Source organism: Neoarius graeffei, chromosome 17 (genome assembly GCF_027579695.1).
Source record: "Neoarius graeffei isolate fNeoGra1 chromosome 17, fNeoGra1.pri, whole genome shotgun sequence".
Lineage (NCBI taxonomy): Eukaryota > Metazoa > Chordata > Actinopteri > Siluriformes > Ariidae > Neoarius > Neoarius graeffei.
The window spans coordinates 21,104,176-21,127,294 of NC_083585.1; the positions used below are offsets into that span (position 1 = coordinate 21,104,176).

At 43.8% G+C, this 23,119-nt stretch overlaps 2 protein-coding genes across 3 annotated transcripts in view; both read left to right on the forward strand.

Annotated features, from left to right (window-relative positions):
* LOC132864629 (uncharacterized) overlaps positions 1-17,994 on the forward strand; it is a gene marked incomplete at its 3' end in the record, with an annotated part of 29,033 nt that extends 11,039 nt beyond the window's left edge. Inside the window, exons 7-15 of the mRNA XM_060898047.1 lie at positions 93-258; positions 336-498; positions 586-774; positions 874-1,048; positions 3,400-3,539; positions 3,820-4,127; positions 12,627-12,784; positions 17,434-17,661; positions 17,813-17,994. Coding sequence (XP_060754030.1) covers positions 93-258; positions 336-498; positions 586-774; positions 874-1,048; positions 3,400-3,539; positions 3,820-4,127; positions 12,627-12,784; positions 17,434-17,661; positions 17,813-17,994 — 1,709 coding nt within the window. The remainder of the gene's footprint in view (positions 1-92; positions 259-335; positions 499-585; positions 775-873; positions 1,049-3,399; positions 3,540-3,819; positions 4,128-12,626; positions 12,785-17,433; positions 17,662-17,812) is intronic.
* An 82-nt stretch (positions 17,995-18,076) lies between these two features.
* si:dkey-103g5.4 (uncharacterized) overlaps positions 18,077-23,119 on the forward strand; it is a 57,284-nt gene continuing 52,241 nt past the window's right edge. For both annotated transcript variants that reach the window (XM_060898048.1, XM_060898049.1), the window contains exons 1-3: positions 18,077-18,148; positions 19,619-19,993; positions 21,911-22,081. In XM_060898048.1, the coding sequence (XP_060754031.1) occupies positions 18,085-18,148; positions 19,619-19,993; positions 21,911-22,081 (610 nt within the window). In that variant the 5' untranslated portion in view covers positions 18,077-18,084. The remainder of the gene's footprint in view (positions 18,149-19,618; positions 19,994-21,910; positions 22,082-23,119) is intronic.

The following is a 23,119-nucleotide window of genomic DNA, read 5'->3' on the forward strand; positions in this document are numbered from 1 at the left end:
AAGGTTGTTGACTCAGAGACCCGCCTGGCACATCCGTTGAGGTCAGAATACGTGACCATGACAGGTGGTTTCAAAATCTATTCTTTTACCAGAAAACCATACCTACATGGATACAGAATCCTATTGGTTCATGGGTTCTGCTTCAAGAGTAGTGAGCACTAGAGAAGCCACTCAAGTGATGAACCCGATAGCATGCTTGCATCTGGAGGATATTCTTTTATTCACTGTGACCAGGCACCACTATCCGCAGTATGACATGTGAGTAAGAAAATTTTTGTCCCCCCCATTTAGTTACTCCCTCAATGACTTGAACTGAGGGTTTGTCTTCTTTACAGAGACAACTTATTCAACACGAATGCTGCTTTCGACTGGGGTGTCTTTAGAATATTAGAGCAAGAACTAGCAATGGCACGATCTGCAAACTCCCTCTTTTCCGTTAGCTTCAGTGAGCCTGGTGTGTACGTCATCAAATTGAGCAGCAGTCAATACAAGCATATGGTATTGTCCCTGTTTAACCTACCCTTAACTGCATCCAAAATATGACCTTGCTATCCATAAGATGCCAACAGAAAAGTCATTTTCCAGTATGTAAAGGTTTTGCCTGCTGGAGGAGATTGCTATGACAATGGACCATTCTTTCCAACTGATCCACATCACATGATTCGGATGGGCATAACCCTCCGACGCCAGCTCCTACTGCAACCCGATTGGTGGGTGATTGGCGGTCTCTTGGCTGGAGCTACAGTTCTGCTCTGCTTGTGTCTTGCAGTACTGGTCAGTCTTGTACTAATCTTATATAAGAATCAATACTATAACTATTGATTACTGAGTTATAATGGTCAAGAACTATTGACTTCCATTTCCAACACACAGATCTTGTTCAGGGAGTATGGATGGCCAGAGAAGCTGCCTTCTCCAGCCAAGTACCGTGATCTGCAGCTTAAGTACAGCATGGATGACTATTCATCAAAAGGTTCCAGGGTCATAGCGCTGAAAAAGACACACCGAAACCTACAGGTTGGGGTGAATGAAGAACCAGTACTGAGAGGTAACTTTTTGATGAAAAGTAGAGTTTACTGTGTACAACAAAGACTCCCTGAGTACTATCTTTCCAAACTATTTTTGCTAACACTCAAGCTGAAGACAAGCTTGTAGTATTCGAGTCCAGGACTTGGACTTGAGTCCGAATCGTGCCCTAATTTTAAGAACTCATGACTTGACTTGGACTTGAGCACTGATGACTCGAATTTGGACTTGGACTCATGCATTAACTGCATTCGGACTCTTAAATTGGAGACAGTGACTTGGATTTTTTCTTTATTTTTGTCACGTCATAATAACTTGGCATAAGATATTTATATCTAAAGGTGGCATGGTGGTGTAGTGGTTAGCACTGTCACCTCACAGCAAGAAGGTTCTGGGTTCTAGCCCAATGGCCAACGGCAGCCTTTCTGTGTGGAGTTTGCATGTTCTCCCAAATTTCAATCGTCATTTGGCAAGACTCCACCCAGAGAAGGAAATGACATGCTATGTTCATTGCTCTGTTAATAGTGGGGCTTGCTTGCTGAGTGATGAACTAGCTAGTGTTAACCCTCTCATTTGTTATTTGCCCTGTTGATAGCAGGGTTGCAGAGTGATGAACAAGCTTTTTATCTGTAGCTTATTAACTAAAATGGGGCAGTCGAGCAGTAACGTTAGTCCAACACTAGCCTGGGCCCACCCATCCTAAGCGTGATGCAACACGAGGGCCTGTTCCGAGCTTAGTCTGGCCAGGCAGGCTATCTACAGCATTTCCAAGCTCCCGAAAAATCAGGAACCAATCAACTTTGAGCATCTCCAACGGCCCTGGGTAGAGGCGTGTTCAAGGCAGTGACGTAGTAGAACTGTGACCGGAAGCCATAGATTGTTTACAGAATCTATGCCGGAAGCGCTTCATTCACAAATGCTGTATTGAAAGCATTCAACGGGAAGTTCTCATTGAAAACGGAGCAAAGAGCAGCCCTGGAGGTATTTATTGAAATGAAGGACGTTTTCGCCTTGCTTCCGACCGGCTTCGGTAAGAGTTTAATAATAGGATGTCTATGGTTTAATCTACCAGTTAGCCCCGTCGCGTCACATATGTCAGAGGAAAGAGTGATGTGATTGGTTTAAGCTTCGTCACAGCCTTTTCTGGCTTCGACCAGTAGCAAACTGAGGCATTTCAGGGAGGCGGGTCAACCACGGGCTCTGGGAAACTGTTTGGCTTAATAGCTTGGCCAGACCAAATGCTCGGAGAGCTTTGAAGTCGCGTTAGCCAGGCTAGTCCAACACAGTAGCAGAGACGCTTTCATATAAAGGCAGCAACAGCCACCATCAAATGGTGCGATTGGAGTCTTGTTCTCGGACTCGACTCAGCTCAATAGTGGACTTGACTTGGACTTGACTCGAAATTTTCTTTAATGACTTGGACTTGAACACTGGGGACTCGAGACTGGACTCGGACTCGAGGTTTAGTGACTCGACTACAACACTGGCTGAAAAGTGAAGTTATCCATGTTGTCATATTGCACAACTACCTGCGCTGAAAACTGGAAGTTATTTTTTGAACTATTGTATCTCATGTGCCCTTACAAAACAACATCCAGTATGCTGTATGATGTAAGAAGTTACAGACAGAACTGGCAATACATGCAGCATTTACAAACAATAACAGTGTAAACAAATGCTAGATTTTCTCTGTTATTAGCTATTGGTTAGTTTTTGCATTCAAAGCCCCCCGCCTCGTTCTTTCATGTTATAAACATACAAAATCAGGTTTACTGGGTTAATGGCCTGAAAACCTGCAATGACCTGGCGACTTGTCCAGGGTGTACCCTGCCTCTTGCCCATAGTCAGCTGGGATAGGCTCCAGCTTGCCTGCGACCCTGTAGAAGAAGATAAGCGACTATAGATAATGGATGGATGGATGGATGGATGGATGGATGGCCTGAAAACACTGTTAATATCTTAACATCAACAGCTGCATTTGCCACATCAGTCCACCTGCCAAAGTTCAAAGGGGTCTGCTTGTCCTATCTCTGGTTATCCTGTTAAAATTCATACTGACCAATTAAGCATACTTCAGAAGGCCATATCAAGTACCATGTCATGTGATTTTCAAATGGCATATCATCTGTCCTCAGCTTTAAACTTATGCCTGTGAATACATGGGTTATGAACATTTACAGCTATCTGCATCCACAGGAATGCTGTGAACATTCTTCAGCTGATCAGGGCTGCTATATCCAGACACTTAGGAAATGTCACTAGGGATTGATACAATATTCTACAACAGTGTTTCCAAATTTGGGCCATTAAGTGACTCTGGCATTATGAATTTTGACGTAGACATCTTACTCAGTGTTCTCATATTGTTCATAGCTATGGCTGTAACAACAGACGAATTCTGGGACTATGAGAAGCAGGTGAACCTGGAGGCTTTCAGTTCCAGCATGTTCTATGACATCTTGCTTAAGCACAGTGTGTCTGTCACCACCCGGCTCGGGCAGCTCAGAGAAGAGGTGAATTTTCCATGGTTTGTCCCAGACTTCCTCAGTTTCCAGTGACCTCTTTCGAAAATAACAAAAAATGAACACATATTGAATGATGTTGCAGATATAACCACAATTATACCATAGTAAACATTCTTGGCTTTTTAGTGTTGACTGAAGTGGTGCTTTTGGGTGGAGTAGGCTATCCACCAACAATTTACTCCCCTGGAACAAGCTGCAAGATGAAGAAGGAAAAAGAAAAAGTGTTCCCCCCCACAACTGAAGGCAAAATATTGTTCTGTGTCCACAGGTGAAGCAGCTCTATCAAGGGGTGCTGGAAAAGGTGCGGGGGCTTGAACCAGCCCGGGGGGAAGTGGTGGTAGGGAGCAAGATGGAGTGTTTGGAGACTCAAGTGGAGCAAGAGATAGCACGCAGGAAAGCTCTGGGCACTCAAGTTTCCCAGCTGCTGGACAGCCAGCTTCAGATCCTACGGAATGAATCACAGTCCCAGCATGCCATGCACAAGGCTTTCTCAGCACACCTCAGAGAATGCTTTCGGTTACTGATGCTGGTTTCTGACAACCAGGCCTCTCTCTGGAACAAACACATCCAGCAATGGTATGTTTTTTGTGCACATTCATATACTCATCGGGCCTCATTTATCAGTTTTTAAACACGTTGTGTGTACTGTACATGTTTTAATCTCATCTCATCTCATTATCTGTAGCCGCTTTATCCTGTTCTACAGGGTCGCAGGCAAGCTGGAGCCTATCCCAGCTGACTACGGGCGAAAGGCGGGGTACACCCTGGACAAGTCGCCAGGTCATCACAGGGCTGACACATAGACACAGACAACCATTCACACTCACATTCACACTTACGGTCAATTTAGAGTCACCAGTTAACCTAACCTGCATGTCTTTGGACTGTGGGGGAAACCGGAGCACCCGGAGGAAACCCACACGGACACGGGGAGAACATGCAAACTCCACACAGAAAGGCCCTCGCCGGCCACGGGGCTCGAACCCGGACCTTCTTGCTGTGAGGCGACAGCGCTAACCACTACACCACCGTGCCGCCCCGCTACAGAAATTATTATTATTATTAAAACATGTCGGCGGCACAGTGGTGTAGTGTGCCGGTGTTCCTAATGAAGTGGACGGTGAGTGTGCAGGTGTTCCTAATGAAGTGGACGGTGAGTGTGCAGGTGTTCCTAATAAAGTGGACGGTGAGTGTGCAGGTGTTCCTAATGAAGTGGACGGTGAGTGTGCAGGTTGTGTGCAGGTGTTCCTAATAAAGTGGATGGTGAGTGTGCAGGTGTTCCTAATAAAGTGGACGGTGAGTGTGCAGGTGTTCCTAATAAAGTGGACGGTGAGTGTGCAGGTTGTGTGCAGGTGTTCCTAATAAAGTGGACGGTGAGTGTGCAGGTGTTCCTAATAAAGTGGACGGTGAGTGTGCAGGTGTTCCTAATAAAGTGGACGGTGAGTGTGCAGGTGTTCCTAATAAAGTGGACGGTGAGTGTGCAGGTTGTGTGCAGGTGTTCCTAATAAAGTGGATGGTGAGTGTGCACGTGTTCCTAATAAAAGAGATGGTAGCTGCAGGTGTTCCTAGTAAAGTGGACGGTGAGTGTGCAGGTGTTCCTAATAAAGTGGATGGTGAGTGTGCAGGTGTTCCTAATAAAGTGGACGGTGAGTGTGCAGGTTGTGTGCAGGTGTTCCTAATAAAGTGGATGGTGAGTGTGCACGTGTTCCTAATAAAAGAGATGGTAGCTGCAGGTGTTCCTAGTAAAGTGGACGGTGAGTGTGCAGGTGTTCCTAGTAAAGTGGACGGTGAGTGTGCAGGTGTTCCTAATAAAGTGGACGGTGAGTGTGCAGGTTGTGTGCAGGTGTTCCTAATAAAGTGGACGGTGAGTGTGCAGGTGTTCCTAATAAAGTGGACGGTGAGTGTGCAGGTGTTCCTAATAAAGTGGACGGTGAGTGTGCAGGTGTTCCTAATAAAGTGGACGGTGAGTGTGCAGGTTGTGTGCAGGTGTTCCTAATAAAGTGGATGGTGAGTGCGCAGGTGTTCCTAATGAAGTGGACGGTGAGTGTGCAGGTGTTCCTAATGAAGTGGACAGTGAGTGTGCAGGTTGTGTGCAGGTGTTCCTAATAAACTGGACGGTGAGTGTGCACGTGTTCCTAATAAAAGAGATGGTAGCTGCAGGTGTTCCTAGTAAAGTGGACGGTGAGTGTGCAGGTGTTCCTAATAAAGTGGATGGTGAGTGTGCAGGTGTTCCTAATAAAGTGGACGGTGAGTGTGCAGGTTGTGTGCAGGTGTTCCTAATAAAGTGGATGGTGAGTGTGCACGTGTTCCTAATAAAAGAGATGGTAGCTGCAGGTGTTCCTAGTAAAGTGGACGGTGAGTGTGCAGGTGTTCCTAATAAAGTGTACGGTGAGTGTACAGGTTGTGTGCAGGTGTTCCTAATAAAGTGGACGGTGAGTGCGCAGGTGTTCCTAATGAAGTGGACGGTGAGTGTGCAGGTGTTCCTAATGAAGTGGACAGTGAGTGTGCAGGTTGTGTGCAGGTGTTCCTAATAAACTGGACGGTGAGTGTGCAGGTGTTCCTAATAAAGTGGACGGTGAGTGTGCAGGTGTTCCTAATAAAGTGGACGGTGAGTGTGCAGGTTGTGTGCAGGTGTTCCTAATAAAGTGGATGGTGAGTGTGCACGTGTTCCTAATAAAAGAGATGGTAGCTGCAGGTGTTCCTAGTAAAGTGGACGGTGAGTGTGCAGGTGTTCCTAATAAAGTGTACGGTGAGTGTACAGGTTGTGTGCAGGTGTTCCTAATAAAGTGGACGGTGAGTGTGCAGGTTGTGTGCAGGTGTTCCTAATAAAGTGGACGGTGAGTGCGCAGGTGTTCCTAATGAAGTGGACGGTGAGTGTGCAGGTGTTCCTAATAAAGTGGACGGTGAGTGTGCAGGTGTTCCTAATGAAGTGGACGGCGAGTGTGCAGGTGTTCCTAATGAAGTGGACGGCGAGTGTGCAGGTGTTCCTATTAAAGTGGACGGCGAGTGTGCAGGTGTTCCTAATAAAGTGGTCAGTATGTGCAGGTGTTCCTAATAAAGTGGAGGGCGCGTGTGAAGGTGTTCCTAATAAAGTGGATGGTGAGTGTGCAGGTGTTCCTAATGAAGTGGACGGTGAGTGTGCAGGTGTTCCTAATAAAGTGGATGGTGAGTGTGCAGGTGTTCCTATTAAAGTGGACGGTAAGTGTGCAGGTGTTCCTAATAAAGTGGATGGTAAGTGTGCAGGTGTTCCTAATAAAGTGGACGGTGAGTGTGCAGGTTGTGTGCAGGTGTTCCTAATAAAGTGGATGGTGAGTGTGCAGGTGTTCCTAATAAAGTGGACGGTGAGTGTGCAGGTGTTCCTAATAAAGTGGATGGTGAGTGTGCAGGTGTTCCTATTAAAGTGGACGGTGAGTGTACAGGTTGTGTGCAGGTGTTCCTAATAAAGTGGACGGTGAGTGTGCAGGTGTTCCTAATAAAGTGGATGGTGAGTGTGCAGGTGTTCCTATTAAAGTGGACGGTGAGTGTACAGGTTGTGTGCAGGTGTTCCTAATAAAGTGGACGGTGAGTGCGCAGGTGTTCCTAATAAAGTGGACGGTGAGTGTGCAGGTTGTGTGCAGGTGTTCCTAATAAAGTGGATGGTGAGTGTGCAGGTGTTCCTAATGAAGTGGATGGTGAGTGCAGGTGTTCCGAATACAAGGAGCGGTAGCTGTAGGTGTTCCATAGGTCTCACGTTTCCAAATGCTGGTCCATTTCTTGAAGTGATGGCGGAGGCTGAGGGCAGCGGGGGGTGCGGGGGGGGGGGGGGGGGAATCCCCCTCTCTCCAGGAGGTTTGAGGGTCTTCACCCAGAAAATATTATTTTTTAAGGGCATTGAACTTTGCAATTCCCAAGCTTTTCAGCTTATTTTTATGACATTTATTTTGGTACCAAAGCTTGCAGGCGGATGGTGTGTCTACTGACGGGTTACAGCACATGCTGATGTTAAAATGTTAAAACACCAAAGAGTGATTATTTTGACGGGGCAACGACCTTGACACTTGATAAATCACACATTGGTCTTAGATCACGACAGACAGGAGGTTCTTATCGGCCGAGACTGGAGTCTATCAGATACAGATCTAGATTTCAGACACATTAAAACACTGGGACGTTTCCAACATGTGGATCTCTTTCCAGTCGTATAAATGTAAGCATTAAGCCGAGAGCTCATAAATAAGTGATTAAGTGTAATATACACTCAGGGTTCAGAGATTATAATCATACGGGAACTGTTTATACTCACAGCGTCGCCTGGCTGATCTTACACAGGCTGTAGACATGGAAACGCAAAAGTGCACTCTTTACTGAGCTAATTTAAGAATGCACAAGCTTTCTTTTCTTTGCTGTTCTTGTATTTGGTCCATCATAATCTGACGTGATGACACAAATGACCGATCGTGCGTACGAGATATGAATTGTGCACTGTTATGATCAATAAATACACAGATTCACTAACATATGTACAACCCCGATTCCAAAAAAGTTGGGACAAAGTACAAATTGTAAATAAAAACGGAATGCAATGATGTGGAAGTTTCAAAATTCCATATTTTATTCAGAATAGAACATAGATGACATATCAAATGTTTAAACTGAGAAAATGTATCATTTAAAGAGAAAAATTAGGTGATTTTAAATTTCATGACAACAACACATCTCAAAAAAGTTGGGACAAGGCCATGTTTCCCACTGTGAGACATCCCCTTTTCTCTTTACAACAGTCTGTAAACGTCTGGGGACTGAGGAGACAAGTTGCTCAAGTTCAGGGATAGGAATGTTAACCCATTCTTGTCTAATGTAGGATTCTAGTTGCTCAACTGTCTTGGGTCTTTTTTTGTCGTATCTTCCGTTTTATGATGCGCCAAATGTTTTCTATGGGTGAAAGATCTGGACTGCAGGCCGGCCAGTTCAGTACCCGGACCCTTCTTCTACGCAGCCATGATGCTGTAATTGATGCAGTATGTGGTTTGGCATTGTCATGCTGGAAAATGCAAGGTCTTCCCTGAAAGAGACGTCGTCTGGATGGGAGCATATGTTGCTCTAGAACCTGGATATACCTTTCAGCATTGATGGTGTCTTTCCAGATGTGTAAGCTGCCCATGCCACATGTACTAATGCAACCCCATACCATCAGAGATGCAGGCTTCTGAACTGAGCGCTGATAACAACTTGGGTCGTCCTTCTCCTCTTTAGTCCGAATGACACGGCGTCCCTGATTTCCATAAAGAACTTCAAATTTTGATTCGTCTGACCACAGAACAGTTTTCCACTTTGCCACAGTCCATTTTAAATGAGCCTTGGCCCAGAGAAGACGTCTGCGCTTCTGGATCATGTTTAGATGCGGCTTCTTCTTTGAACTATAGAGTTTTAGCTGGCAACGGCGGATGACACGGTGAATTGTGTTCACAGATAATGTTCTCTGGAAATATTCCTGAGCCCATTTTGTGATTTCCAATACAGAAGCATGCCTGTATGTGATGCAGTGCCGTCTAAGGGCCCGAAGATCACGGGCACCCAGTATGGTTTTCTGGCCTTGACCCTTACGCACAGAGATTCTTCCAGATTCTCTGAATCTTTTGATGATGATATGCACTGTAGATGATGATATGTTCAAACTCTTTGCAATTTTACACTGTCGAACTCCTTTCTGATATTGCTCCACTATTTGTCGGCGCAGAATTAGGGGGATTGGTGATCCTCTTCCCATCTTTACTTCTGAGAGCCGCTGCCACTCCAAGATGCTCTTTTTATACCCAGTCATGTTAATGACCTATTGCCAATTGACCTAATGAGTTGCAATTTGGTCCTCCAGCTGTTCCTTTTTTGTACCTTTAACTTTTCCAGCCTCTTATTGCCCCTGTCCCAACTTTTTTGAGATGTGTTGCTGTCATGAAATTTCAAATGAGCCAATATTTGGCATGAAATTTCAAAATGTCTCACTTTCAACATTTGATATGTTGCCTATGTTCTATTGTGAATACAATATCAGTTTTTGAGATTTGTAAATTATTGCATTCCATTTTTATTTACAATTTGTACTTTGTCCCAACTTTTTTGGAATCAGGGTGTGTGTGTATATAAGTTTTCAAATTATACCCATAGTAGGTTTGTCCTAAGCTATTAAACATGCCCTATGTAAATATAAGCATGAGATTTGAGAACGGGATGAGACCCTCACACAGACACAACTGCAATGAGTGCACAAATCAAACTTACCTTCAATACTTTCACAGCAGACCTGAAAGCCATCGTCGCTACAGATTTCAAACAGAAGGCCTTTTTTGGGCTTGCAGTCTGAGGTGGGATTTTGTCCACCGTCCTTCTGACCGGAGTGGCTACTTGCAGAGCATTAAGTGCTTGGTCAGCATTCTGACCAGAAAGACCTAAAATGTGCACAGAATTTGATATATCACACATATTAAAGAGAGAAAGCTTAGAGAAAACTATTAATTGAAGTCATTTAAACAAACCATCGACAAAAAACAAACAAACAAACAAACAAACACTTTAGCACAGGTATGTCTTCTATAATTAAAGATATACCCACTAGCAGTCCTGAGTTTTTCACCATGGGATTCTATGGCCTTCTGATTAAGTGAGGTTGGTTCACACTTTCTCGAATTACTGCAAGCAAGAGAAATGTGTTTAGTCAAGCAGTAATACATCTGAAATGACAGGTTTATTTCAAATTCATCATCTTGATTTTGTGTACCTCTTTCTTGAACCTTTTTCATTAGATTGTGCCATATTTGTCAGCTCGAGAGCCATATGCTCTTTACCCCTAGTGATAAACAAAATATCACATTTTACCGAGAGAACTTGTGAGAAGGCATACTTGGCAAGATAAGACTGCAAAATTACTTGTCATTACCTCTGTAAAGACGGATTTGTAGAGTCAGGAACACTCTGTGATTCTGTCGGTGCCTCCGATGGCCCACCCTTGTGCTTCTTTCCACCACTACTGGCTACACTTGGTAGAGTCCTCTTTGCTTTTTGCTTTACCTTTCCAATGCCTGTGGAAGTTTTGGCAGCAGGTGACTTCAGTGCTTGCTGTTGGCTTGTGGCTTGTGAGACAGGTGAGGTTTGTGAGCTCTGGGAAGGAACTCCAACTGCATGACCCTTATCGGGGTTGTACATGCGCAGGGTGACCAGACGTCCCGGTTTTACCGGGACAGTCCCGATTTGGGGTTGTGTGTCCCGAGTCCCGACAAAAGTCTGTCGGGACACGGATATGTCCCGGTTTTCGCCACTCGCGACGTTTGCGACTGAGCAGCGTGGGAATCATTAGCGGAGAAATGTGTGCATTTACTATTTTGATGAATTGACAGGAATCGCAAACTTCCCTGGTTACTGCCCCCTGGCCCTGTGGCATGGGTGTTTATTTAGCCACATTATTCCAGACAACGGAACGTGTTGCCATGCAACAGTAAAATAAACATTAACTGGCGCAAATGTTCTTTGTCTAGCAGCTAGCAGCAGTAATGCCGCAGCAATTATGCCGAAAAGAAAATGTACCTTTTCCAAAGATTTACAGGGCACCTACCCCTTCCTCCGAGAGGTGCAGAACAATGCGCACGAAGCCGACTGCACACACTGTAAGTGTTCCTTCTCCGTAGCCCACGGTGGTAACGCCGATATACAGGATCACATTAGATTTTAATACGTAGATTTAATACGTAAATATACGTAGGCTAATGCATTTTGTTTAGGGTGGGTGGATTGACAGTCGCCTTAGCTTTGTTCCTGTGCTTTGTTCTTGTACTGAGTTGGGTAGCCTATGTTGCAAATGCTGTGCGCTCCTGTGGGGGCTTTCCTCGGGCTGTCGCCCCTCTCCTCCTTTACTGCTGTTTTGTTTGAGTGTATATTCTCAAATCACTTGTCTCTTTTTTGTTTCTGTTTAACATACCATTCTGACAGTTTGGCCATATTGCTGTGTTGAACAGCTTGTTGCACCTTCCATTAAAGTGTTCACTTTTGTACACATCTTGCTTTATTCATTCAGTTGTGGGGAATGGTTAGTAAGGGTGATTCTGACCGAGGCTATGTTGAGGTCACATATCTACTTTTTAAGTTCATGCTATAGTGCATACAATTTTAGAGATATAGCCTACATGTGCATATGCATTCTTCTTGGTGTTCTCACAAACAGGTGAAATAAATCAGTTTAAATTTGGCCTATGGACATAGCCTGGCCTATTCTCAGCCTTTACAAAATCTGTTGTCTGACCATAATTTAACTGATCTGTATACCACTATGCTACTAGATAACAAAATGCCTGTTTGTTTTATTTCATGTGAGATGTTGATAAATGTGAGCTTCAACAAAATGATAAGAGCACCTCTCTGTCACGTTTACGTAAAAAAAAGGTGCGCGTGCACGAGCACGGTCGCGCGCAAAAGTGTCCCGGTTTCAGACTAGGGAAATCTGGTCACCCTATACATGCGTGCACTGACAGCAGCTGTCACACATCTGTAGACAGGATTCATTTTCAGAAAGCTCGTGCATAACAATCAGTAACGATAAAAACAAATTTATGATGTTCGAAGAAATAAAAAATAAACATGGTTCTTCAGAAAACACTGAATGGGATGCTGAGAGAAATTAGATTTGATCAGGAACTGTATCACTTTCACAACAGGATCATATCTCACAGATACTTATTAATTTTCCCTTTGTTTATTGTAGATTTCTCATTGTCTCAGAATGGTTAACTTGTCCAAAACGTTTTATAATTCAAAGCACGCACAAATCAAGACCCTAGAATTTCGTGTTTTATTTGACAGTTCTGTGATTTAAAGGTATTACAGCGTGAAATTTTCACCTGTATTCAGTGGCAATGTGAATGACATTTATCATGTTAACCCTTTTTTTTTTTTAAATAGAAAAGCCTTCCAATCCCAAGGTCATGAATTCCTGAATTAATCAAGGACTGGTTTCGAGGCTTTCTTTCCCAGAGCTCAGATTCTTCTTTCATTATTTTTTATCTATATTTCCTGCCACTGTGATTGATAAAGTCAGCATGTTGTGCTGTGCAGCGTTATGGACAGAGTGACTGTGCTGGCTGAGGAGATGGCAGAGCTGGTCTCAGTGGAGGCACACAGGCAGGGTTGCTGGACCGTGCTCAAACAGGGGACCGGAGCACAGCTACTGTGCCCCACTTCTGGATCGGTCCTCACTAAGGATGACATTATTGGTGAGTTATTGCACTTTCCCCACACATAGGACACATCCAAGATCCTTGTCCTGCAAATGAAATGACGATTCCACCCAGATTACTGATCTGTGTTTCAAACAGCATACACTCACCGGCCACTTTACTAGGAACATCCACCTGCTGTTTGATGCAGTTCTCTAATCAGCCAATTACTTGACAGCAGCACGATGCATCAAATCATGCCGATACAAATCAAGAGCTTCAGTTAATGTTCACAATGTTCAAACATCAGAACGAGACAAATTGTGATCTCAAATGCCGCTTTTCCACTACAAACGCGGCTGAGTTGGGCTGAGTCGAGCTGAGTGGGGCTGTTGGAGTTGCATTTCGACTACAACCGCGCTGAACCGTGCTGGCTGGAAGTGGGTGGACACATTGGGTGGAGTTAGCGAAAGTGGGTGGACGTCACGTGATGTCGTTAAGCAGTACAAACAGTGACATCAGTGAGCTTTTAAGCGGTAGTCTCATGACCCGAATAGTAAACAATAAACATGGAGGACATGGAGTCGTTAGTGTTGCTGGTCTTGGTGCTGTGGCTTGTTGTCACCGACAACGCCAACAGATACTGGCAAGAGCGTATAGATGAGGCAAGGCGCATAAGGCTTCAGAAATTCTCGCAATTTGTAATTCTCCTTCTTCCGGGTTTGCAGTGTTTACAGATCCCAGCGTGCTCGCGGGGCGTGTGTGGGCATGTGAGGACACTCCTCCTCACCAATCAGTGCACAGGGGAGTGTCTGCTCACGCCCCCAGCCTCACTCAGCTCGGTTTGGCTCGCTTCAGCCCCACTCCAAAACCGTGCGAGTTTTAGGGGCTAAGCAGGGCTGAAGCGAGCTGAGTCGTGCTGCTCTTTGGTAGTCGAAACGCGAGCCGTGTCGGGCTGAAGTGAGCTGAAAAAGGGTAGTGGAAAAGGGCCAAAAGTGTGACTTAAGCTGTGTTCACATACTGTATATACCGGTACGATAGTGGTATAACTGTATCGATACAAAGTATACCGGTACAGTTTAGTGCATCTGTCCACACTAGCAAGAAATGTTTGCGGTTTTCTTTCACGGTAGTTGAAATGCGCGTGCGCGAAATGTTTCCGTGGTTACCGAGTAACTTCCTTCCGAGAATATGGTGGATGAAACAACGTGTGTGTGCTTTTTGTTGTCAATGTACAGTCTGTATTTCTGGTGGTCATTTATTCAGTCGAATCGTATAAAACGCGCGAGGCAGTTGAGAAAGAAGATCACTCAACAGTTGTCTGTACATGTCGATATTTCGACGTGTACCCCTCAACTGTTCCTGGCATCGCTCGTCTCCCCAAAGCTCTAACAAACACATAACTTCGTCTTTGCTCCATGTAGCTCCACAGTTGTTTTGAGCCATTTTGACGTTTTATTTACAGCTGGAAAGCACGTGAGTATTGTATTGTATGAATAATCGGAAGAAGTAGGAATGGTTCATCGTGTATGCGCATTATATTTGTATCGATACAGAGCCGCTTCATCTGTCCACACTACAGTGAAGCGCTACAGTACCGATACTGTACCGGTACGAAACCCATACATTTGTGGGTTTCGTACTGATACAGTTATACCGCTACAGTACTGGTATAGTTGCTAGTGTGGACAAGTGTTGCGGTACGAAAGTAGTATCGTATCGGTACAAAACCCCTAGTGTGGACAGGGTATTACTTTCATTGTGGCATGGGTGTTGGTTTGAGCCAGATGGACTGGTTTGAGTATTTCAGAACCTGCTGATCTCCTGGGGTTTTCACACACAATACAGAATGGTGCGAAAAAACAAAAAACACTGAGTTGAGTGAGGGACAGTTCTGTGGGTGGAAACAAACACCTTGTTGATAAGAGAGGTCAGAGGAAAATGGACAGATTGGTTTGAGCTTTTTTGCCAGGAAGGATATAGTAACTCTTTACAACCGTGTTGAGCAGGAAAGCATCTCGGCATGCAACAGCAGAAGACCACACTCCTTTAGCCAAGAGCAGGAATCTTAGTATCAAGAACAAGTTCTTATTAAAGTGGCCAGTGAGTGTATGTCTGTGTCAATTTTAAATCCATGTACAATTCAGTTGCATGTGTGTACAATAAATTTCTCTGACTTTGGGAGATCTTGGAGCTAAAACCGCAGATCAGATTAGTGCTGCTGTCATGAAGACAAAAGTTGTCACAGGAGGAAAAAAAAAATTGGACAAGGTTATAAAAAGATAAGATAAGCTTTGAACCTTCCTTGAAGCACTTTGAAATCTCATCTCATCTCATTATCTGTAGCCGCTTTATCCTGTTCTACAGGGTCGCAGGCAAGCTGGAGCCTATCCCAGCTGACTACGGGCGAAAGGCGGGGTACACCCTGGACAAGTCGCCAGGTCATCACAGGGCTGACACATAGACACAGACAACCATTCACACTCACATTCACACCTACAGTCAATTTAGAGTCACCAGTTAACCTAACCTGCATGTCTTTGGACTGTGGGGGAAACCGGAGCACCCGGAGGAAACCCACGCGGACACGGGGAGAACATGCAAACTCCGCACAGAAAGGCCCTCGCCAGCCACGGGGCTCGAACCTGGACCTTCTTGCTGTGAGGCGACAGCACTAACCACTACACCACCATGCCACCCCCACTTTAAAATCAATTATAATAAAGTGGGGAAAAAAATCAGGCAAGAAGAAAAAATGTTTTGCGCTTTGGAATGCCTTAGTCCGAGCCCAGCTGAAAATGTCACAGAAGTGTCCAAGAGTCCCACTGCAGTCGTGAAGGCGTTACAGAGAACAGATCTGACTCTTTACAGATGGCCTCTCTGGGAGAGTGGCCAGAAGAATCCACTGGATGGTTTAGGAAATCAAAATCCTTTTGGAAAACAATGTTTTGGTCTGATAAGAAAGTTGAGCCACTTGTTCTAAAACCAAAGAATAATGTTTGATGCAAACTAAACTCAGCCCAACACCCAGTGAACACTCATCCTGTGATGTGGTAACATCGTGCTCTCGGGCTGTTTATCAGCAGAAGGAACTGGAAAACTCGTTTCCATCACAGGCAAAAAGGATGAAGCAAATTGTTCCAGTCTGTTCCAGTCAGCCAAACATCTGCATTTAGGGAAATTGCGAAAATACATCAAACAGGACAATGAGCGAAAGCAGAGGTCAAAAACTTCAAAGGAATGGCTTGAAAAAATGCTTTGTGCTTTGGAATGCCTGAGTTTGAGCCCAGTTGAAAATCTGTGGCATGACCTGAAAAATGCTGTTCACCAACATTCTCCATTCAGTTTCATACTTCAAGAAAATATACACTGGGGAATGGAAGAAAATGTTAGAATCAAAACATTCACACACAAAAAAAAAACATCTGAGACAACTCAAATCAGTACTTGCTTCAAAAGGGCAACGAGAGGGTGAATATTTAAAATTTATTCAGGCTTTTAGATTTTGTTTTTAATTTTTCAAATAATTCTGAGGATATATAAATACTTTATTCAATTTTATTTCTGGAAAATGTCAAAAGGAGCAGAAAAAAATTATATTTTGATATGCTTCATTTTGGAATACAGAAAAAGAAACAATCACTGGGAGTAAATACTTTCTATCCATCTATAGCTCTGAGACCATAGTGTGTAGGGGTTGTCTCATCTTTTTTGCATCAACCATGTTAAATAACTGCCCATGTCCATCAGTCATACAGGATGTGGCATTGATCAGTCACAGATTTGAAAAAGTTGTCATCGTTTTATACCGAAATCTTACATTAAAGCTAGACTACCTTTCAGATTCTTCAAGTGTAGGTCATAAAAATAATTTTCCCAGACACCTAATTATTTTTGTTTAGTGGATCAAGAGCTACTGAATTCGAATCACAGACTTCCAATTTTATTCATTTTTTTAAAAAATAGAACAATTAATGAATTCAGGGCCACATGGCCCTAAATTCACTGCTATTTTTTCCTGCTTCACCATGACCCAATACAAGATACTACATCATGCATCACGTGGAGGGCTTTCCCCGTTTGTGCAAGGCATTGTAGGATACAAATTTGAAACAGGAGAGAAAAATGGAGGATGTGTACATGAAATGTGAAAGACCGACTACAGTAACAGAAAGCGAGAAGAAAAGATGTTATGTTGCAAAGGAAAGGAAATGCAGGACCAAACTAATAAATATCAGCGGTGAAAATATTTTCATGGTGAAGCAGATAAAAATAGCCCTGAATTCATTAATTGTTCTATTAAAAAAAAAAACTAATGGGGCGTCATAGTCGTAGCTCAGCTGGCTAAGGCGCCATACCATAAATCCGGGGACCCGGGTTCGATTCCGACCTGAGGTCATTTCCCGATCCCTCCCCATCTCTCTCTCCCGCCCACTTCCTGTCTCTACACTGTCCTATCCAATAAAGGTGAAAAAAGGCCAAGAAAATATCTTTAAAAAAAAAACTAATAAAATTGGAAGTCTGTGACTTGAATTCAGTAGCTTTCGGTCCACTAAACAAAAATAATTGGGTGTCGAGGAAAATTCTTTTTATGACCTACACTTAAAATCTGAAAGGCAGTCTAGCTTTAATAGATTAATAAAATGTTTTAGTTAGCAACTGGTAACAAATTGTAAAAAATTGCGCCAATCTTTACATCAATACAGCACCTGATGGGTCCGTCCGGGCTTGCAATACTGTCCATGTGGATCCCTGCACAGGCCTGATCCATCCACTCTCGAATTCCCACATGCTCCTAGCTAGTGGCCACAGCATGCCTGTGCCCTCTGACTTCTTCCTGCATCCTCAGACTGGCCGGGTGCTCCCTGTGGCTGGGAATGTAGGATTTGACCCCTCGAGCTCCACCCTCGTCTACACAGCTGATGCTTGTGTGGGTGAGTTGAGGATTCTGCTTTCATGCCCATATTCAACATCATTTTGCCTAATAAATAAATTAAATTAAGTCATGATGATACCAGTTTTTAGTACTGCAGTATTCAGCACTAGATGGTGGACGTGACTCTAAGATTTGATCATTGATCTAAGGTGAGGTTGGAAAATGGGAGTCTCCTGTGATTCCCTTCATTCCCTACCCTTCATCTCACCACTCTGAGCTGCTCGGGCCATCCAAGTTGAGAAGCCTCCAAACAGACCAGAAGCTTGTATTTGGGGGACCCATGTGTGACTATGAAACTGGCGTGCTTGTTCCAATCCTGGCAGTCACCATCCACCCCCAGACAGGGGTGGTGTATCCAGTAGGTGGTGTTCATGTGTGCCCCGTGACGCGACTGCAGCAGCCCATTCAGATCGGTTGTCCAATGCTGGATCCTGGCAGTGGCAATGTAGTGCTCATTACAGGTGTTAGTCTGGACTCGCATACAGGTCAGTACATGTGTGCCTAACTTCTACAAAAAAACAATAATCAGATTACTAACATCTCTGAGAAAACAATTGCCTGAACGATTCTAGTAACATCATCTTGCACTAGCTTGCAAACTTTTTGTAGCCAGGGACCTGTTTAACTGTGAAAGAGTTTCCACAGAACTCCTTAGTATGGTTTTATTTCATGAACATTTAGACTTCCATCCATCCGTCCATTATCCGTAACCATTTATCCTGTGCAGGGTCACAAGCCTATCCCAGCTGACTACGGGCGAAAGGCGGGGTACACCCTGGACAAGTCACCAGGTCATCACAGGGCTGACACATAGACACAGACAACCATTCACACTCACATTCACACCTACGGTCAATTTAGAGTCTCCAATGATCCTAATCTGCATGTCTTTGGACTGTGGAGGAAACCGGAGCACCTGGAGGAAACCCACACAGACACGGGGAGAACATGCAAGCTCCACACAGAAAGACCCCTGTTGGCCACTGGGCTTAAACCCAGAACCTTCTTGCTGTGAAGTGACAGTGCTCACCACTACACCACCGTGCCGCCACATTTCGTCTTTTCAAATAATATTTAAATAATATTTTTGGAGGCGGCACGGTGGTGTAGTGGTTAGCGCTGTCGCCTCACAGCAAGAAGGTCCGGGTTCGAGCCCCGTGGCCGACGAGGGCCTTTCTGTGCGGAGTTTGCATGTTCTCCCCGTGTCCGCGTGGGTTTCCTCCGGGTGCTCCGGTTTCCCCCACAGTCCAAAGACATGCAGGTTAGGTTAACTGGTGACTCTAAATTGAGCGTAGGTGTGAATGTGAGTGTGAATGGTTGTCTGTGTCTATGTGTCAGCCCTGTGATGACCTGGCGACTTGTCCAGGGTGTACCCCGCCTTTCGCCCGTAGTCAGCTGGGATAGGCTCCAGCTTGCCTGCAACCCTGTAGAACAGGATAAAGTGGCTAGAGATGATGAGATGAGATATTTTTGGAGCCATAGAGCTTTCTATTCCTGAATTTTTCACTGATATAACACAGGTCTGAGTTGAGTTTAATGTTTGGACTTCTAAATATAATAACTTGGATACTCTGGGTTGTGATTTCACCAACTGTAACAAAGTTAAATAAATAAATAACTGGCTATGCTTCATGAAACCCTGGTGGTCCCCAGACTTTGCTTTGAGAACCACTGTCTTATTCTAATCTGCAGACTATAAGCTATTCCCCAAATTAAAGTCCCTCAAAATTGATTATAAAACCATATCTCTAATTTTCAACAATAACTTGACATCGTGATTCCACATAGTATGAGATTTTATGAATACGCAATTTGAAAATTCGCCCAAGACTATGTTTGCCTTGGTATAATAAAAAAAAGAGATGAGGATCATTTTGAATGGTGCTGTTCATAAAGCATTGATATGCTTGTGTCTCAGGTTGATGGACTACCTGACATTTAAGTCTGTGTTGCAGGTGCAGTGCTTCCAGTCGGAGGTCTCCTGCTGGGCGAATCCTTCACTGAGCCCCTGAGTGGCAGGCTGGTGCGCGTTGGTGGAGGTAGCATCCGGGGAGGGAAAGTGGTGCCACATGCAGGGGGTTTTCAGGCTCTACTGGACACCCAAGCTCTTAGTGCGCGGGTGCGGGTGGTGGAGATGATACAGGCTGACTGTGACGATTGGAAATCTGGGAGCCTGGAGCTCCACAATGAGATTAGCAGAGCAAAGGCAACCGCCTCAGATTTGGAGCACGCCTGGAGGAGCAGTCAACACTGCATGCTTCAACTGCTAAGTTGTCTGGAGGCTCAGCAGGAATGGGCCTGGTGGGTGTCTGAAGATGGGGGTACTCTAGGTGAGTGGGTACACTCATCTGCTTAGATGTGAGTAAACACTTTTAATATGCACATTAAGGAAGTTTTAACAGTACTCATAACACAACTCTGACTTACTATGACTTTTCTGAAAGACAGAGTTCATGTTTAGTTTGGTTATATGTTTTCAGTTGTGGTCAGAAGTTTACATCCAGTGATGTGAATGTCACCTTGGATATGAATGTCAGTGCAATATTTGGGCTTTCAGTAATTTCTTTGAACTGTTCTTTTTCTGTGGCAGAATGATTGTACAGCATACAGCTTTAATAAAAAAAAAAAACACACTGGAATTTGGTGCACAAGGTTTCATTTTCTTTGAGTTTTCTGAAATCAACACAGGGTCAAAATTATACATATAGCACACCTAACATTTGGGTAAAATGTCTCTTCACAAGATTCACCTTGACCAAATATTTTTGTTTACCATGAACAAGCTTCTGGCAGAATTCCGGTTGGATATTTCATGACTCATGGTAGAATTGGTAGAGTTTTTTTTTTTTCCTTGGCATGGACTCGACTTATGAGCACGGTCCATATATTTTCAATAGGGGTGAAGTCAGGACTTGTTTTAAACTTAATGTTAGCGTGCTTTATCCTCCACAACCAGCTCTGATGCATGTTTGGGTTCATTGTCCTGTTGTAACTCCTAAGTCCCAAGTCGTGTTCAAGTTTCTGATGGTTTATGCTGAAGAATTCTGAGGTAGTCCTCCTTCTTCATTATTCCATCCACTTTGTACAATGAATCAGTTCCACTGGCAGCAAAACAGCCCCAGAGCATGATGATCCTACCACCACCACCAGCTGGTACAGTGTTCCTCTGTGCATGGTGGTCATTGTGGCCAAACAACTCAATCTTTGTCTCATCTGACCATACAGCTTTCCTCCAGAAGGCTTTTTCTTTGTCTGTGTGGTCAGCTTCAAACTTTAGTTAAGCTTGAAGGTGTCAATTTTGGAGCAGGGGGTTATTTCTTGGATAGCAGCCTCTTAGTGCATGGTGATGTCAAACTCACTGAACTGTAGATAGTGATAGGAGGTTGCTCCTGACCATCCAAATCAATTTCCTTTCAGCTGTGGGTGACAGTTTGGGTTTTGTTGAAGCAAAGTGGCTTAGCAAAGTGACTCCATCTCACAATAACTTGCATACAATTGTTTGAATTGATCTTGGAATTTGCAGTTGTTTAGAAATGGTTCCAAGAGACATTCCGGAGTTGTGTATATCTGCGATCCTCCTTCTCAGATCTGCACTGAGCTCCTTGGACTTTCCCATTTTACTGTGTGTTGGTCAATCCAATGAGTGCTGTAAACAAACCCTTTTTATGAAGACACAGAAGAGCTACCAGCTGTAGTCAATCATGATCACTAACAGGAAGTTAAGAGACCTCGGCCTTGGCAAGACAAGAGACATTTTGAAAGTTTCAGCACCTCTGAATTAATAATCTAAGTGAGCATATGTAAATTTTTGACCCTGTATGTATAATTTTGACCCTGTGTTGATTTCAGAAAACCCAAAGAAAATTAAAACTTGTGCACCAAATTCTAGTATTTTTTTCATTTAAAGATGTATGCTGTACATTCTGCTTCAGAAAAAGAACAGTTCAAAGAAATTACTGAAAGCCCAAATATTGCCATGACATTCATATCCAAGATTATATTCATGTCACTGGATGTAAACTTCTGACCACAACTGTACAGTTAATTAATTTTTTATTTAACAGACATAAATTGATGATACACAATTTTTTTTTGCAAAATGCAACATATAACTAAATATATAAAAGAATGTTTTGTAAAATCACTGTCAATCAGCTCAACTAAACTATAATAGAATTAAAAAACACTATTTTGTAGAGTAGTGTAATGTACTACGTATACAATATAAGGTCTGCATGCTCTTGTAGGTGAGATCAGTCTGCCCGGTCTTGAGCTGTCCCTGCCTGCTCTGCCAGGCCTAGAATATCCGGACCCTGGAGGGTCAGGCTTATCAGTCCCTGTTCTTGGAGAACAGCTGGATTGGATGTCAGGGTGTTTCGTGCCTCTTGCTGGAACCATGGAAGATGCAGATGGCAAAGGTCAGACAGAGTTTTCCTATTCTGCATATTACACCCATGTAGGGTTTGTAAACACAAAATGATTCACACACAACCTGGTTGCAGAAATACCTGGCATGATGTATAACCTGACCAAAGATTCTGTCAGGAAATTTCCTTATCAATCATACTGACATGAGCTAAAATGCTATTTATATATTGTTATGGAGCCCTGTGATGACCTGGCGACTTGTCCAGGGTGTACCCCGCCTTTCGCCCGTAGTCAGCTGGGATAGGCTCCAGCTTGCCTGCGACCCTGTAGAACAGGATAAAGCGGCTAGAGATAATGAGATGAGATGAGATATTATTATGGATTACTACTCAAAGACAGGGAGTGTTAGAGAGTGCAAGTCTCTTGATGTGATGCTTGCAGTGTCGTTATTCATGGGAATGTTCAAGGCACTATTTTATACTTATTTTACGATTACAACATCAAACACATCATGACAGTGTAAGCTGAGGTGCTGCCCAGCCAGATGCCAAAAACACATTTGTTATCTGAACAAAGTTAGCCAGCGAAATGTCTCCATTATAGGCAACTTTTCTGAAAGAACCTGATCCATCCATCCATTATCCATAACCGCTTATCCTGTACAGGGTCGCGGGCAACCTGGATCCTATGAACTCCGGTCATAACGTTTTGAACTGTGAAATTAACGTCTTCAAATTTTGTTTTAACGTCATGAACTGAGGATTTTATGATTTCATTTGACAACGAGGTACCGTCAATTTAATTTGTGTCCTACGGGGGAGTTACATAACCAGCCTCACGGGAGGCTTAATTTATTTATTTATTTTGCCTATATGCGCATATGCCCATGTGCTTATTTTTGTGTTCTACGCGAGAGTCGTTTAAACAGCCTCACGGAGGCTAGATCTATTTGTGTATCTATTTATTTTTTCCCTCTTCAGGCGGGAAGGTGGTAGAAGTGAGAAACTCTTTAGGTTATTTTCATCTCTAAAGGACACTTGCGGACTGGCAGCGAAGACCACAGTGTGGTACAATGTGCATCCTTATGT